The following is a 15,902-nucleotide window of genomic DNA, read 5'->3' as shown; positions in this document are numbered from 1 at the left end:
ATCAATATTTGTCTCTCCAACATTTGTCTCTCCATTGCTCCCCTGGTGGCTCAGCTGGTACAGAATCCTCCTTCAATGCTGGAGACCTGGGTTCAATCCCTGGGTTGAGAAGATACCCTGGAGAAGGGAACGGCTACCCACTCCAGTGTTCTGGCCTGGAAAATTCCATGAACTGTATAGTCCATGGAGTCGCAAAGAGTCAGACATGACTGAGTGACTTTCACTGAGTGATAAGCAGCCAGACCTTACTTGGTAACACCATTGTTGATGTATCAAATCTGTTCCATAAATCCTAATTTGTGGAAATTTGAGTTACTTTCATTTTTATGCTATTATAAAAATATGAAAGTGCAGATTCTTGCACATCCATCTTTGGTCATTTGTCTCATTATTTTTTAAGATAATTTCCTAGAAGTGGAATTGCTGCATTGAATGGTTTAATTTTTATTTTTATCTGTCACATTTATTTATTTATTGCTGCATATTGACAGATTTCTCTCCAAAAGGGTTAATCAATTCATAATCTTGATATTGCAGATAGAGTTCAGAGCAAGGAATCTGAAGTTCAAGAGGCTCTTCTCAGAGAAAGAGTTCTTGGAGGCTAAACCATATGAAACTGAGACAAGTCATCAAAAAAAAAAAAAAAACAGGTAAATAATCTATAAGGATCTGTGGGGGCTCATGGCTGGATTCCCCCAAACTGTTTGGCTTGTTTTTATCCACTCTCTCCAACACTAAGGGTCACTGACACGGTTAATCTTTGCCAAAACGCATTACTCTGCCTTTAAAAAAAAAAAAAAGCAAAACCAAACTTGTGTTTCTGCATTGAAACAGTTTCATAGTTCATTTCCTGGTCTGCAGAAAACAGGAACAATGGCTGCTGGGAGTGTTCCGTCCCAGATCATAGAAAAAGAAAGAAAAAAGTTATTAGAAATCCTACAACAGGATCCTGATTGTATCTTAGATACGTTAACCTCTCGGAAGCTGATTTCTGAGGAAGAGTATGAGATTCTGGAGAATATTACAGATCCCCTGAAGAAAAGTCGGAAGCTGTTGATTTTGGTACAGAAAAAAGGAGAAGTGAGCTGTCAGCTTTTCCTCAACTGTTTGTTTAATACTTTTTCCCAGTCAGCTACCATTTGCAACTTAAATCAAGGTAGGTTAAATTTCTACACTTTTTGGGCTGAGAGGGAGGAGGCAGTTTTCCTGAAAAAAAAGAAAATGACTACCCTTTATTTTCATTTGTCATTCTCCTGGAGATAATTTTCAGTGAAATATGATAAAAGGGAAAAGTGTCCAAGATTTAAAAAGCAGGGAATGATGTATTTTATTGTTCTGGAGGATTTATAACTTTTTTGTTCAAATACAATCCAAAACCAGCAGTTGTTTTCTTGCTGGTATAAATGTCTTACTGTTCTGACAGTGACATCCAGAAATACTTATAATTGGAAAGAGACTACTGTTAGTGATACATTGGGACTTCTTTATCAAGTAAGTGAATTCATAGGTATTAACAACCTTAAGACCAAAAGCTGCATCTTTCACTTAGTATGGCCATTTTGAAAATAGAGGGAAAATAATTTTTGACACACATATGTGGTGTATTAGCAATTTCATTTTCTCTGTAAGAAGAATGTCAGCAGAATCCTCAATTTCTGGAGCAAGTCAAATGCTAATTTTTCAATGTTCAATGATAATTAGTGGCAAATAGGGAGCATTTAGGGCTTCCGTGGTAGCTCAGCTGGTAAAGAATCCGCCTGCAATGCAGGAGACCCTGGTTGATTCCTGGGTTGGAAAGATCCCCTGGAGAATGGATAGGCTACCCACTCCAGTATTCTTGGGTTTCCCTGGTGACTCAGATGATAAAGAATCTGCCTGCAGAGCAGGAGACCTGGGTTCCATCCCTGGGTTGCAAAGATTCCCTGGAGGACGGTATGGCAACCCACTCCAGTATTCTTACCTGGAGGACCTCCATGGACAGAGGAGCCTGGTGGGCTACAGTCCATGTGGTTGCAAAAAGTCAGACACAACTGAGCAACTAAGCACAGCACAGAGAGGCAGAGGCTAAGATAAAAATATCAATGCTAATGGTTTTTAATGTAGTACAGGACCCATATGCTTAGAGATATAGGTCTTAGCATTTCCAGGATTTATTCTAAATAGGAGCTACTCACTTCTTCATTAGAAATTATTAGGGTCAAATTTCATTAGCAATGACCCTAGAAAGTCTGAGCTGGTGTTGAAAGTGTTATTCACTCAGTCATTTCCAACTCTTTGCAACCTCATGGACTGCAGCACACCAGACTCCTCTGTCCATGGGACTTTCCAGGCAGGAATACTGGAGTGGATTGCTGTTTCCTTCTCTAAAGGAACCTTCTAACCCAGGCTCGAGCTCAAATCTCCTGCATTGCAGGCAGATTCTTTACCATTTGAGCTACCAGGGAAGCCTGATTTTGGATTACAGTAAATCCACAAGTAAACAAAGGATTCAGGTTTTCTATTTCATCCACTTACCCTTTGAGTTTGCTGTGAAAGACTCAAACTTTTGAGCTGGGCAGGAGTGTGATCTGATATTTTTCAGTGGGAGAAAGAAAGTTCTGAGCTGACTTATTGCCATTTATGTATGTATTCCTATCATCTAATGAAATAGAGAGATGATGCTTTGAGGTCATGGAAACTCCCTAATATAACATCTGTTAATTTCGAGAGAGAAAATAAATATCTCTCAAACTTTCTTATTCTTTCCAGAAGTTTTGAAACATGAGTATATAGAGCCACCTCTACCGATAGGCGCAAGCAAAGAAGATGTTTTCCTTTCTGGAGAGAAACAGCCTGAGAACCCTGAGATCACCACGTCCTTCAAAGAGAAAGAATGCATGGATTTAGAAACCTCTGAGTCTTTCACAGACAAGAAAACTAGTTATCAGGAAACTGCTTGGTCCTCAAAGGAAAATGAGAAGGAAGATAACACATCAAAATTCACATCGCCACAGTCAGTTGAGATCGTTGAGTACGAATTTCCAGCAACAATTGAGTATTTACAGGATGGACAGAGATATGAGGATCCAGACGATTCTTTATACTTAGAACAAGAGGACTATCTAGAATCTGTGGGGTACTCTGAAGAGGCAAACATCACCTTGGAAGAGGAGGCTTACAGTGACCCAGGAGGCCTCTATGATGACAGAGAGGATTCTGTGTACCTTGAAACCACGGAGTTCTCTGATGAAGAACAGCATTATGAGGATCCAGAAACTGGCATGTCATTGGAGGAGGAAGAGGAGAAAAGTATGGAAGGTATGGGAATCGTGTGTGTAGAGTTACTTAGGCAAAAACTTAAATCTTGATTGCAGTATCATAACAAGGAGGGGACTGAGGAAGGGCACCACATGAAAGCAGAAAAGCAGCTCCTCAGAAATTCCTTGGACTTCTCTAACTTGGAGTTTCCTCAGAGGTGGGTGTTGACAGGGAGGAAAACCCAGGACCTAGAAATAGTGGACAGTATGTGCATATGTGTGAAGTTCCTTCAATCGTGTCCAGCTCTTTGCAACCCCATGGACTGTAGCCTGCCAGGCTCCTCTATCCATGGGGATTCTCCAGGTAAGAGTACTGGAGTGGGTTGCCATGCCCTTCTCCAAGTGGACAGTATAGATAAAGTAAGTATTGACTATGAACTTTTAGGCTTCTGCAGTCACCTCCATCACACATATAACAAGTTGCTAACCACTAATTTTAGCTGTTGCCTTCTGTACCTCAGATTAAGTCTGTTAAATTATTTTAGAACCTTTGTGACCAATAGAATATGGGGATTATAGACCTAAATATTAAAGCAGAAACAGGAGAGGAATTTGTGGTAAATGGATAAGGTCCCAAAATAATGCTTGTCTTGAGCTATCCAAATATTGCCATTTCAATGAGGAAGATTATACCAGTACCTTGAATTTGAATATTTCTTAATGAAAATTAAAAATAGGAGAAATGCTTAATTCAGAGAGATATTGTCTGGGAAAATAAACACCACCAAGTTCTGAATATAGAAGGGGAAGGTAACTACCAACTCACATTCAGCCCAAATCCATAATCCAATTATGGGTCAGAAAAGAGTAATTTCCTCCTCTGCACACCTTGACCTGGTTACTAGGATGCTGTAACAGAGTGGCACCACAAACTTGGTAGCTTAAACAATCAGTTCAGTTCAGTCATTCAGTCGTGTCTGACTCTTTGCAACCCCATGTACTGCTTCCTATCAGGCTTCCCTGTCCATCACCAACTCCCAGAGCTTGCTCAAACTCATGTCCATGATGCCATCCAACCATCTCATCCTCTGTTGTCCCTTCCTCCTCCTGCCTTTAATCTTTGCCAGCATCAGGGTCTTTTCCAGTGAGTCAGTTCTTCACATCAGGTAGCCAAAGTATTGGAGCTTCAGCTTCAGCATCAGTCCTTCCAATGAATATTCAGGACTGATTTCCTTTTGGATTGACTGGTTGTTATTTCCTTGCAGTCCAAGGGACTCTCAAGAGTCTTCTCCAACACCACAGTTTAAAAGCATCAGTTCTTCAGCTCTCAGCTTTCTTTATGGTCCAACTGTCACATCCATACATGACTACTGGAAAAACCATAGCCTTGACTAGATGGACCTTTTTTGGCAAAGTAATGTCTCTGCTTTTTAATATGCTGTCTAGGTTGGTCATAACTTTTCTTCCAAGGAGCAAGCATCTTTTAATTTCATGGCTGCAAGAAAAAAAAAACAATAGAAATATGTTGTCTCACAGTTTGCAGGCTGGAAGTCTGGAGGTGTATATAGTGTTGGTTCCTTCCGAAGGCTGTAGAAAGAATCTGTTCCTAGCTTCTGGTAGTTTGCTGGAAATCTTTAGAATTCTCTGGCTTGTGGAAGCACTCTACCTCCCATCCCCTACAATCTGCCTTTATCTTCACGTGGTTGTCTTACTGGGTTCATGTCTCTGTGTTCACATTTCCCCTTTTTCTTTTGTTTTTTGGCCGCAGCATGCAGTTTGCCGGGTCCTATTAATAGTTCCCTGTGCTGCAGTCCATGGGGTCGCAAAGAGTTGGACATGACTGAATGACTGAACTGAACTGAACTGACCAGGGATGGAACCCAAGCCCCCTGCAGGAGAAGCTCAGAATCCCAACCACTGGAACACCAAGGAATTCCCAAATTTTCTTATTTTATAAGGGTAACAGTCACAGGACCAGGGCTCCCTGTAATGACCTCATCTTAACCAACTATATATCTACAATGACTCCATTTCTAAATACCACTACATTCTGAGATACTGGGTCTTAGAATTTCAACCTATGAATTTGAGGGGTATATAATTCAACCTATAACACAACTCTTGTCCTACTCCCTATACCTTCCCGATTCATAGTTGCTTTTAGACCTCATTCTTAATTTTTTAAATATATTACAATAGTTACATAGGGTTGAATTACTTTTTCATTGCATACCATCAGCATTATTCTGCAACCGCCTCCTTTTTTTAATCTATTTGACTTTTTTCTCTATTCCTTATGCACCTTCTTCCATAGGTAACATTCCAATATTATATGTTTCTTGCATGATACTGTTTTGTTTTTTGTTTTGCATATTTTTTTCTGTATTATTTATTTGCCATAATAAATTAATAGGCACTTCAAAATTAGGGTCACTTAAATCAGTAAGAGTGTATAATTTTTATATGTCTATAGTTGGCAGGCATTCTTCTGGTCTTCTCTGGGTTTACTTCTGTATCGGTGGTCAGCAAGCTATTGGCTCATTTCTCATCTTCTAGCAAGCTGTGCATGCATGGTCAGTTGATTCAGTTGACTTTCTGCAACCCCATGGACTGTAGACCACCAGGCTCCTCTACCCATGGGGTTCTCCAGGCAAGAATATTGGAGTGGATTGCCATGCCCTCTAACAAGCTAGTCTGAGCTAACTCTCAGACTATGTCAGGCATATTCTTATAGTGAGAGCAGAGGAGTCAGAGAGACAGAGACAGAGTCCTGAAGGCATTTTGAGGCTTAGACTCAGAACTATCATGCCATCTGTATGATAGATTTCCTAGGGCCGCCACAGTAAGATAATACAAAAAGGTGGCTTAGAACAATGGGAAATATATTGTTTTACAGACATGGAGGTGGAGACTGAAACCAAGGTGTTGGCAGGGTTATACTCTTTTTGAAGACATTAGGGAAGGACCTGTTCCAGTTCTCTCTCCCAGCTTCCAGTAGCCTCTGGAATTCTCTGCCTTGAAGACTATCTTCTCTCTGGTGTCTTCAAGTCATTTCCTTTGGTGCATGTGTGTGTTTTCAAATTTCTTCTTTTAATTAGGACACTGATCAAATTGCATTAGGGCCCACCTTAATAACCTCATTTTAAGTTGATGACCTCTGTAATGACCCTATTCACAAGTAAGGCCACATTCTGAAGTACTGGGAGGATTAGCATCTTTTTGTAGGGGATACAATTCAATCCATAACACTGTTTGACTTCTGCCACATTCTGTTGGCAAAAGCAAGTCTCAAAGCTTTAAGGGTTGGGGAAGAATAGGCTGCATCTCTTGCAAAGTAATATTACAAAAGGTGTGGATACCAGAAAGTCATTGTGTCTTAGTCGCTCAGTCGTGTCCGACTCGTTGCAACCCCATGGACTGTAGCCTGCCAGGCTCCTCTGTCCATAGAATTCTCCAGGCAAGAATACTGGACTGGATTACCGTGCCCTCCTCCAGGGGGTATTCCTGACCCAGGGATCAAACCTGGTTTTCCTGCTTTGCAGGCAGATTCTTTACCATCTGAGCCACCAGGGAAACCCAGGAAAGCCATTACTTGGGGCTAGTTTTGCAACCAATCTAACACTTGTTGACTAAAGAAAGATGTGCAACATGAGAGTTGCAAATTAAGTTTTATTTGAGTTAAAATGAGGACTGCAGTAGGGTAGACAGCACTTCAGATAGCTCTGAGAAACTGCTCCAAAGGAGTAGTGGGGGAAGGTCAATATATATGATTTTTGGTGAAGGAGGATATCACACAATCAAGCATTTATTTTACAAAAGGTTTTCTGCTAGCCACCAGGAGCTGATGTCACCATGAAGGGACTGAGTGCTTTTCTGGATATGAGAAAGTGTTAGGATTGGGATCATGAAATCAGTTCCTGAAAATATCTAACCATCTCAAGGCCTGTTCCACCAGTTTTCCTGCAGCAACAAAATGCCACATTCTCCACCCTGAACCCCCTTCAGGGCATGTTGAAGGTCAATAGCTGCAGCAGCACAGGACTCAGTCTCCAAAGAGGCAGATGGAAAATGCCCTTGGCAAGTGCCAATTTGTATTTGACATAGCCTTAGGAAAACAGGTCAAGAAAAGTTTCAATAATAATGCAGTTATGACTGTATATAATTCTAACGGTTTCCAATCCACTCTAGTTGACTGCAGGATAAAAAAAAATTTTTAATAAAAATTTATGGCTATGCTCTCTTTCCTCTGTAACATTTGTCTATGCAGCTGAGAACTGGACGGGGTGGGGGAGGGGTGGGGTGGTGGAAATCAAATACATCTGATTCAAAAGAGAAGGATAGTAATGTTTTTTGTCATGTTAAATTTTAGGCCACTTTCTTCCCACCCCTCCCCACCCCATCACTGCATCTCAAATTGAAGTCTTAGGAAGACTTAAGGCAATGCCTGTGTACTCTGCAATGTATAGAGTCAATTCGGATATAGGTTATATAATCAACTCTTTTCCTGGTAGGCTACAGTCCATGGGGTCGCAAAGAGTCAGACACGACTGAGCAACTGCACTTTCACTTTCCCTTCTAGTTTATACTATTTGGGATCAGTCAATGATCAAACCCAGGTCTCTTATGTCTCCTGCATTGGCAGGTGGGTGCTTTATCACTAGCACCACCAGGGGAAGTCCAGGAACCCATAAATTTATCATTTTCTCTGCTCTTTCTTCTTCCTGAAGATTCAAGTTTTTGTTTGCTGTTATTCCCTGTTAGCCTGAAGAATTTTATTTATTTTTTGTTTATTGAAACATGTCTTCATTTTGCCTTCAATCCAGAAGAATATTTTTCCTGTAAGGAATTTTAGACTGGTGCCTTTTTGCCTTCAGAAATGATCGATTATCATTTCTGTCATTTGGCTTCCATTCTTTCTGATGCTCAGTTTCCTTCAATTCAGTCGCTCAGTTGTGTCTGAATCTTTGTGACCCAATGAACCGCAGTACGCCAGGCTTCCCTGTCCGTCACCAACTCCCGGAGTCCACCCAAACCCATGTCCATCGTGTTGGTGATGCCATCCAACCATCTCATCCTCTGTTGTCCCCTTCTCCTCCTGCCCTCAATCTTTCTCAGGGTCTTTTCAAATGAGTCAGCTCTCCACATTAGGTGGCCAAAGTATCGGACTTTTGGCTTCAACATCAGTCCCTCCAATGAACACCCAGGACTGATCTCCTTTAGGATGGACTGGTTGGATCTCCTTGCAGTCCAAGGGACTCTCAAGAGTCTTCTCCAACACCACGGTTCAAAAGCATCAATTATTCTGCACTCAGCTTTCTTTATAGTCCAACTGTCACATCCGTACATGACCACTGGGAAAACCATAGCCTTGAGTAGACGGACTTTTGTTGGCAAAGTAATGTCTCTGCTTTTTAATATGCTGTCTAGATTGGTCATAACATTCCTTCCAAGGAGCAAATGTCTTTTAATTTCATGGCTGCAATCACCATCCGCAGTGATTTTGGAGCTCCCAAAAATAAAGTCTGACACTGTTTCCACTGTTTCCCTATCTATTTCCCATGAAGTGATGGGACCAGATGCCATGATCTTCATTTTCTGAACGTTGAACTTTAAGCCAACTTTTTCACTCTCTTCTTTCACTTTCATCAAGAGGCTCTTTAGTTCTTCACTTTCTGCCATTAGGGTAGTGTCATCTTCATATCTGAGGTTATTGATATTTCTCCTGGCAATCTTGATTCCAGCTTGTGCTTCCTCCAGCCCAGCATTTCTCATGATGTACTCTGCATATAAGTTAAATAAGCAGGGTGACAAAATACAGCCTTGACGTACTCCTTTTCCTATTTGGAACCAGTCTGTTGTTCCATGTCCAGTTCTGTTGCTTCCTGACCTGTATACAGGTTTATCAAGAGGCAGATCAGGTGGTCTGGTATTCCCATCTCTTTCAGAATTTCCCATAGTTTATTGTGATGCATGCAGTCAAAGGCTTTGGCATAGTCAGTAAAGCAGAAATAGATGTTTTTCTGGAACTCTCTTGCTTTTTCGATGATCCAGCGGATGTTGGCAATTTGATCTCTGGTTCCTCTGCCTTTTCTAAAACCAGCTTGAACATCTGGAAGTTCATGGTTCATATATTGTTGAAGCCTGGCTTGGAGAATTTTGAGCATTACTTTACTAGCATGTGAGATGAGTGCAATTGTTGTCATTTTATCATTGTTCCCTCTTGCGTTGTGCTATTTTTCTTCTGGTTGATTTCAAGACGTTTTCCTTAAAATGTTTTCTGTGATTAACTCTGATGTGTCTAGGTGCGATTCTCTTTGTTTTCATCTTATGTAGGATTTATGAATCTCTAAATTTGGAATTTCCCCTCCCCCAAATTTGGAAAATTTTAAGCTGTTATTTATCCAAATATTTTTTGTCCCACTTGTTCCCCTTCTCTTTTTGAGATTCCAAGTACATGTATGTTAGAGTTTCTGATGTTTTTTCCAAGGTCCCTGAGGCTCTGTTCATTTTTTAAAAAGTATTTTTTATCCTTATTCTTTAGATTGGATCATTTCTATTACTATATCTCTAAGTACACTGAATTTTTCTTCTGTCATTTCCAGTCTTTTTAAAAGTCCATATACTTATTTTTGAAAAAATTCAGATATTACGCTTTTTAGTTCAAGAATTTAAATTTTTAAATGCTTTCTTCTTTTTTCCTGGTAATTTCTACTAAATTATTCATTATGGGTTTATATTATTGTAAATTCTTGAAAATAGTTAAGATAGCTACTTTTAAAATTCTTATTTTCTATGTCCAATATTTGGGTCATCTTGGAGTGGGTCTCCATTGATCAACTGTGGGATTGAAATGAAAAACTCTGTCTCGTTTCAGTGGGTGGCAGCTAAAATCTCCAATCATTTCTTTTTGCCTTACCTGGGCTATTTTCATGAATTTTTAATTTGCAAAAATGGTACTGGCTTCTAGAAATTATTGCTTCTTAATTTTTCATTCATCTCTGTGCTTGTTAGACATGTCACTGTACTATTCCACAGTAGCCTGATATTACCTTGTCAACATTTGGCATCTGGCTTGGGCTGTGTGGGTACCAATTTCTGTGCTGAAGAAACAGAGGATGGTTGTCCTAAGGAAAAGCAGGGGGTAGGCAGGGGAGAGGCAAGAGCAGAACTTATATGTTTTCTGCAATCCCTCTTCTTACTTCTCTCTGCCTCCTCTGGGGATCCTTCATGCTGGCCTCAACTCCTCCCTTACCTTCTTACCCATCAGATGCACCAGTTCAAGCAACTTTCAGACTGTTGAAGGATTTCTTAGAGTTCCTTTTGTTAATTCTTGAAACCTACACTTTCTCTCATGTCTACTGTTTCTTCTAGGCTACTTTTACAAGGGATCCAAGAAGCTTATGCTATGTTACTATCCATCAGGAGCAGAAAATGCTCTCTGATTTTCTTTCTCTACTTAGCACTATCTCTGTCCTCTCAATAAGCGGCTAGAATATAAATTGGAAAAGGACATCAGGAAAAATTATATAGAACATGTAAATTCTGAGAAGACAAAATCTTCCATTTCTCCAAAGTTTAGCAAAAGTTAACATTTAATAAATAAATCAGTATCTACCTGGAGAGTTCCTTATACATATGTATAAAGAAGAATTAACAGGTTTTTTCATTACTGCATATGAACATAGCCCAAAAATTCGAAAACCTGAATGATCATCAGTAGACAATGGTTAAATAAATAGTGGTTCTTCCAAACCATTAAGTACAATGGATTCATAAAATGAATTAAGTAGTTCTCTGTATATACTTACTTGGAAGAATTTGCAAGGAATACCACTGAGTGAAAAGAAGTTGAAAAATCATTTGGTATAAGATCATTTATAGAATAAAATAGCATCCATTATACCAAACTGTGTACTTCTACATATGCAAGTACATATACATATGTACGTCTACATATGTACTTCTGCATATGTATTGAAAAAGGAAGAGAAGGAAACATACCACACCATATAGACATATCTCTTGGAAAGTAGACTTGGCAGGGTGATGAAACAGTACTTTCACTTTACTTGTTTCATCTTTTTAAAAAATTCAAGTTGGAGGATAATTGCTTTACCATATTGTGTTGGTTTCTACCATACATCTACAGGAATGAGCCATACATGTACATATGTCCCCTCCCTTTTGAACCACCCTTCCATCTCCCACACCATTCCATCCCTCCTCCATCAACAGATTAATGAATAAAGAAGTTGTGGAACATATATATAATGGAATATTCAGTTTAGTTCAGTTCAGTCACTCAGTCATGTCTGACTCTTTGCAACCCCATGAATCGCAGCATGCCAGGCCTCCCTGTCCATCACCAACTCCCGGAGTTTACCCAAACTCATGTCCATTGAGTCGGTGATGCCATCCAGCCATCTCATCCTCTGTCATCCCCTTCTCCTCCTGCCCCCAATCACTCCCAGCATCAGGGTCTTTTCCAATGAGTCAACTCTTTGCATGAGGTTGCCAAAATATTGGAGTTTCAGCTTCAGCATCAGTCCTTCCAATGAACACCCAGGACGGATCTCCTTTAGGATGGACTGGTTAGATCTCTTTGCAGTCCTAGGGACTCTCAAGAGTCTTCTCCAACACCACAGTTTAAAAGCATCAATTCTTTGGTGCTCAGCTTTCTTCACAGTCCAACTCTCACATCCACACATGACCATTGGAAAGACCACAGACTTGACTAGACAGACCTTTGTTGGCAAAGTAATGTCTCTGCTTTTGAATATGCTATCTAGGTTGGTCATAACTTTCCTTCCAAGGAGTAAGCGTCTTTTAATTTCATGGCTGCAATCACCATCTGCAGTGATTTTGGAGCCCCCCAAAATAAAGTCTGACACTGTTTCCACTGTTTCCCCATCTATTTCCCATGAAGTGATGGGACCAGATGCCATGATCTTAGTTTTCTGAATGTTGAGCTTTAAGCCAACTTTTTCACTCTCCTCTTTCACTTTCATCAAGAGGCTCTTTAGTTCTTCACTTTCTGGCATTAGAGTAGTGTCATCTTCATATTTGAGGTTATTGATATTTCTCCTGGCAATCTTGATTCCAGCTTGTGCTTCCTCCAGCCCAGCGTTTCTCATGATGTACTTTGCATATTACTCAACCACAAAAAGAACAGAAAGATGGTGGACCATCTTTTCTTTTTTCCAAAGAAAATATCAATTACTTAATTTTAAAAGTCAGTGAAGGAAGCTTAGATGCTGAGCATGACATTCACTGACTATATCTTTTCTTCCTACAGAAAGAAAAAATGTGTTTAAAGATGTCCTGTCCTGTTTGAACCTGGACACAAGCAGAAAGATTCTGCCAGACTTTGTGAAACAATTCTCCTTAGACCGAGGATGTACGTGGGTGCCTGAGACGCCAAGTGACTTGGCTTGGAACTTCCTGATGAAAGTTCAAGCACTGGATGTGACAGCCAGAGATTCAGTCCTCAGACCCAAGGTTCTGGGTGAAGAGAGCAAAGGGGAATTGCTGACTGGAGTAGAGAACTTGGAAATTAAAGAAACAGAAACCATTAATCCCCTGGATGTCCTTTGCGCCTCTTTGCTGTCTTCAGACAGCTCTTTGCAACGTGAAGTCATGTCAAACATGTATCATTGCCGGTTTGCTCTTCCCCTGCTACTGCCAGATGCAGAAAACAACAGAAGCATTTTAATGCTAGGGGCCATGAAGGACATTGTGAAGGAGCAGTCAACACAGTCTTCAGGAGGGCCTACAGGGGATACAGAAAAGTTTCTGACTCTCATGAAGATGCCTGTCATCTCTTTTGTGCGTCTAGGATACTGTAGCTTTTCCAAGTCCAGAATCCTCAATGCCCTGCTCAGCCCTGCCCATCTGAAGTCACACAAAATCTTTCTTCATCAGGACTTGCCTGTTCAGGTGCTTCCCCGGCAGATCTCTGATGGCCTGGTTGAGATAACATGGTGTTTTCCTGATAGCAGCAGTTTAAGTGAAAGCCCCAGTTTCCCCCAGAAGCCTGTTGCTGTGGCCAACCTTCGTGGAGATCTAGAAAGTTTTTGGACACAGTTTGGTTTCTTAATGGAGGTTTCCTCAGCTGTGTTTTTTTTAACTGACTGCCTAGGTGAGAAGGAATGGGACTTGCTAATGTTTTTAGGAGAAGCTGCCATTGAAAGATGCTACTTTGTGCTCAGTCCCCAGGCCAGGGAGAGTGAAGAGGCTCAGGTTTTCCAGAGGGTCCTGAAGTTGAAGCCATCACAACTACTGTTTTGGGAGGAGGAGGAAGTAGGGCAGAGAGGAGGGAACATGGAGGGTCTTCAAGCTGCCCTCCAAGAAGTGATGTCCTCTTCACTCAAATGTGTGTCTGTGGAAGACATGGCCCCCCTGGCCAGAGAGTTAGGGATACAGGTAGACCAAGACTTTGAGAACATTCAGGGGATTCAAGTTTCCCCTAGTGAAAACTTGGCTGGAGCAGCTGAAGATGAGGGATCACAAAGACACAGTCAGCGAAAAAACTCATCTGAAAGCCCTGCTAAGATGTCTGAGACTAGTTGTCAGATCAACCAAAATCGTCAGAATTTCCATCTCACCCCAGTATTCATGCCTCCTCTGAGAAACTTCCATCCTTTACCAGCCAGAATTGGAGGTAACTTTAACCATGTTTCTTTGAAAGCCCCTTGGGCTATGGGCTCCCGCTTCTGGTTACAGCAGAGGCCTAAGAGGTTCCATCCTTTGCCCTTTCAGAATACAAGGGCACATAGTCCAGGCAAACGTTTTGGAATTCAATATTTCCAGCCCCAGAGATTTTATTCAGGTGAAACATTTATGAGATTTTCAGGAACTCCTTGGAGACATCACATGGGTAGAACTTTTGGGAGACCACCAAGACCCATGTCTCAGCATATACCGGCCTGGCCTCAGAGACCACAGACAATAGGAACCCTTGAAAGGTCTGGGAAAGAGGACTCCCAGGTAGGTCACCTCCATTCCCTGGGTTCATGGCCAGGAGGAGCAGTTGGGAAGCCTGGGCAAGTCAGTGCCAGGGGAACAAAGCCAACAGAGACAGTGAGAACATCCATGAGAACAAAACCCCATATTGAAAATCCTCATCATCAAGCCTTTCAAGCAGCAGGAGCCACACAAAAACCAAGAAGGACTGCCCCTCAGCAAGGAGCTAAGCTGAAGACACAAGGTGGGCCTTCAAATCCATCTTTCCAAATGGGATTCCATCCTATGTCCTACAGCATGTATTTGCCCAGCTCTCAATTCAGACCTAATCAGCACAAGTCACCCCAGGTCAAACAGTCCCAGCACAAACCCTCCCAACCTGTGCCCTTCCAACCCAAACCCACTCAAACCAAGCCCACTCAGCACCAGGCCCCCCGAGCTGAAAGTTCGCCATCCAAATCCACTCAGCCCAAGCCATGCCAGCCCCAGTCCTCCCAATCTAAACCCTTTCAGCCCAAACCCACTCAACCCAAGTCATCTCATACTGGTCCTTCACAGGCTAAGGCATATTGCCCAAGACCAGGGCCCAAGAGGGGAGGGAAGCATTAAAATGTTTACACTAGGGACCTATGCAATGTATCCTTTGCCCAGGCCTTTCCTATTGTATATAGGGTAGCCTGGAGGAGAGTGGCAGTGATGGTAAAAATGTACTATCATTAGCATGACACAGGAAACAAGATATACACAGCACAACTGGATATTATAAAAATATCTGTGAGAATTATGGCCCTACAGAAAAGGGAAAAATATGAAAAGAATAAAAAATAGAATCAAGCAGTAAATAATAAATTGAATACAATCTTGAATATTTGGTAATATATAACTTGAACCCCTGGTAGCTTAGCTGGTAAAGAATTCAGACCCTGGTTCAATTTCTGGGTCAGGAAGAGCCCCTGGAGAAGGGATAGGTACCTACTCTAGTATTCTTGGGCTTCCCTGGTGGCTTAGACGGTAAAGAATCTGCCTACAATGCAGGAGACCTGTGTTCAATCCCTGGGTTGGGAAGACCCCCTCGAGGACAGCATGGCAACCCACTCCAGTATTCCTGCCTGGAGAATCCCCATGGACAGAGGAGCCTGGCAGACTACAGTCCATGGGGTTGCAGAGTCAGACATGACTAAGCGATTAAGCACGCACAACTTAACCTAGGGCATAGAGGCTATAAAACTATTTCACTTGTTTTCACAAGTAAGGATGAAGACTTTAATTTCAAGGTGATCATAAAATAGGGCTCAAATAGCCTCAGTGTTGCAGGAAAAATTTTCCTGGATGTTGGCTGCTCTAGGGATGTTTTGGTCAAAAATTTTATGTTTGATATCAGTCACTAAGCAGATAACCCTGTTTGTTTGGAATTTTTAAATCAACTTGCTTGCAGTAATAGCCCCAGATTGCTTGGATGATAAAGCTTATTTGCCCCTTATGTATAGAAATAACGAACTGACAACCAATAAAGTTAATTATTTTGCCTAAACTTTTGGAGTGATTGTGTATGTTTCATATTTTAAATATTTAATATCTGTCATAGTTAAGATAATTTGACTAATTTGAGGATCTGATATATTAGCCTCATGACTCCAACTTAAAATGTAAAACTGAATTTTTAATTTTAGAGTTGTGATTTTATTAAATTGAAAAGCTTAAGAT

At 41.1% G+C, this 15,902-nt stretch overlaps 1 protein-coding gene across 2 annotated transcripts; it reads left to right on the top strand.

Annotated features, from left to right (window-relative positions):
- The first annotated feature begins 833 nt into the window (after positions 1–833).
- On the top strand, positions 834–15,729 carry CARD6 (caspase recruitment domain family member 6). Of its 2 annotated transcripts, none has more exons than XM_070774721.1 (3): positions 834–1,156; positions 2,752–3,297; positions 12,532–15,729. In XM_070774721.1, exons 1-3 carry the CDS (start codon positions 874–876, stop codon positions 14,805–14,807), a joined length of 3,105 nt encoding a protein of 1,034 aa, XP_070630822.1. In that variant the 5' UTR covers positions 834–873; the 3' UTR covers positions 14,808–15,729. The 2 variants fall into 2 exon arrangements, with proteins under 2 accessions (XP_070630822.1, XP_019838615.1); XM_019983056.2 differs by having other exon boundaries at positions 835–1,156; positions 2,749–3,297.
- Positions 15,730–15,902: the final 173 nt, after the last annotated feature.

This window comes from Bos indicus, chromosome 20 (assembly GCF_029378745.1).
Source record: "Bos indicus isolate NIAB-ARS_2022 breed Sahiwal x Tharparkar chromosome 20, NIAB-ARS_B.indTharparkar_mat_pri_1.0, whole genome shotgun sequence".
NCBI classification, from domain to species: domain Eukaryota; kingdom Metazoa; phylum Chordata; class Mammalia; order Artiodactyla; family Bovidae; genus Bos; species Bos indicus.
This window is presented reverse-complemented; position numbering and strand designations above follow the sequence as displayed.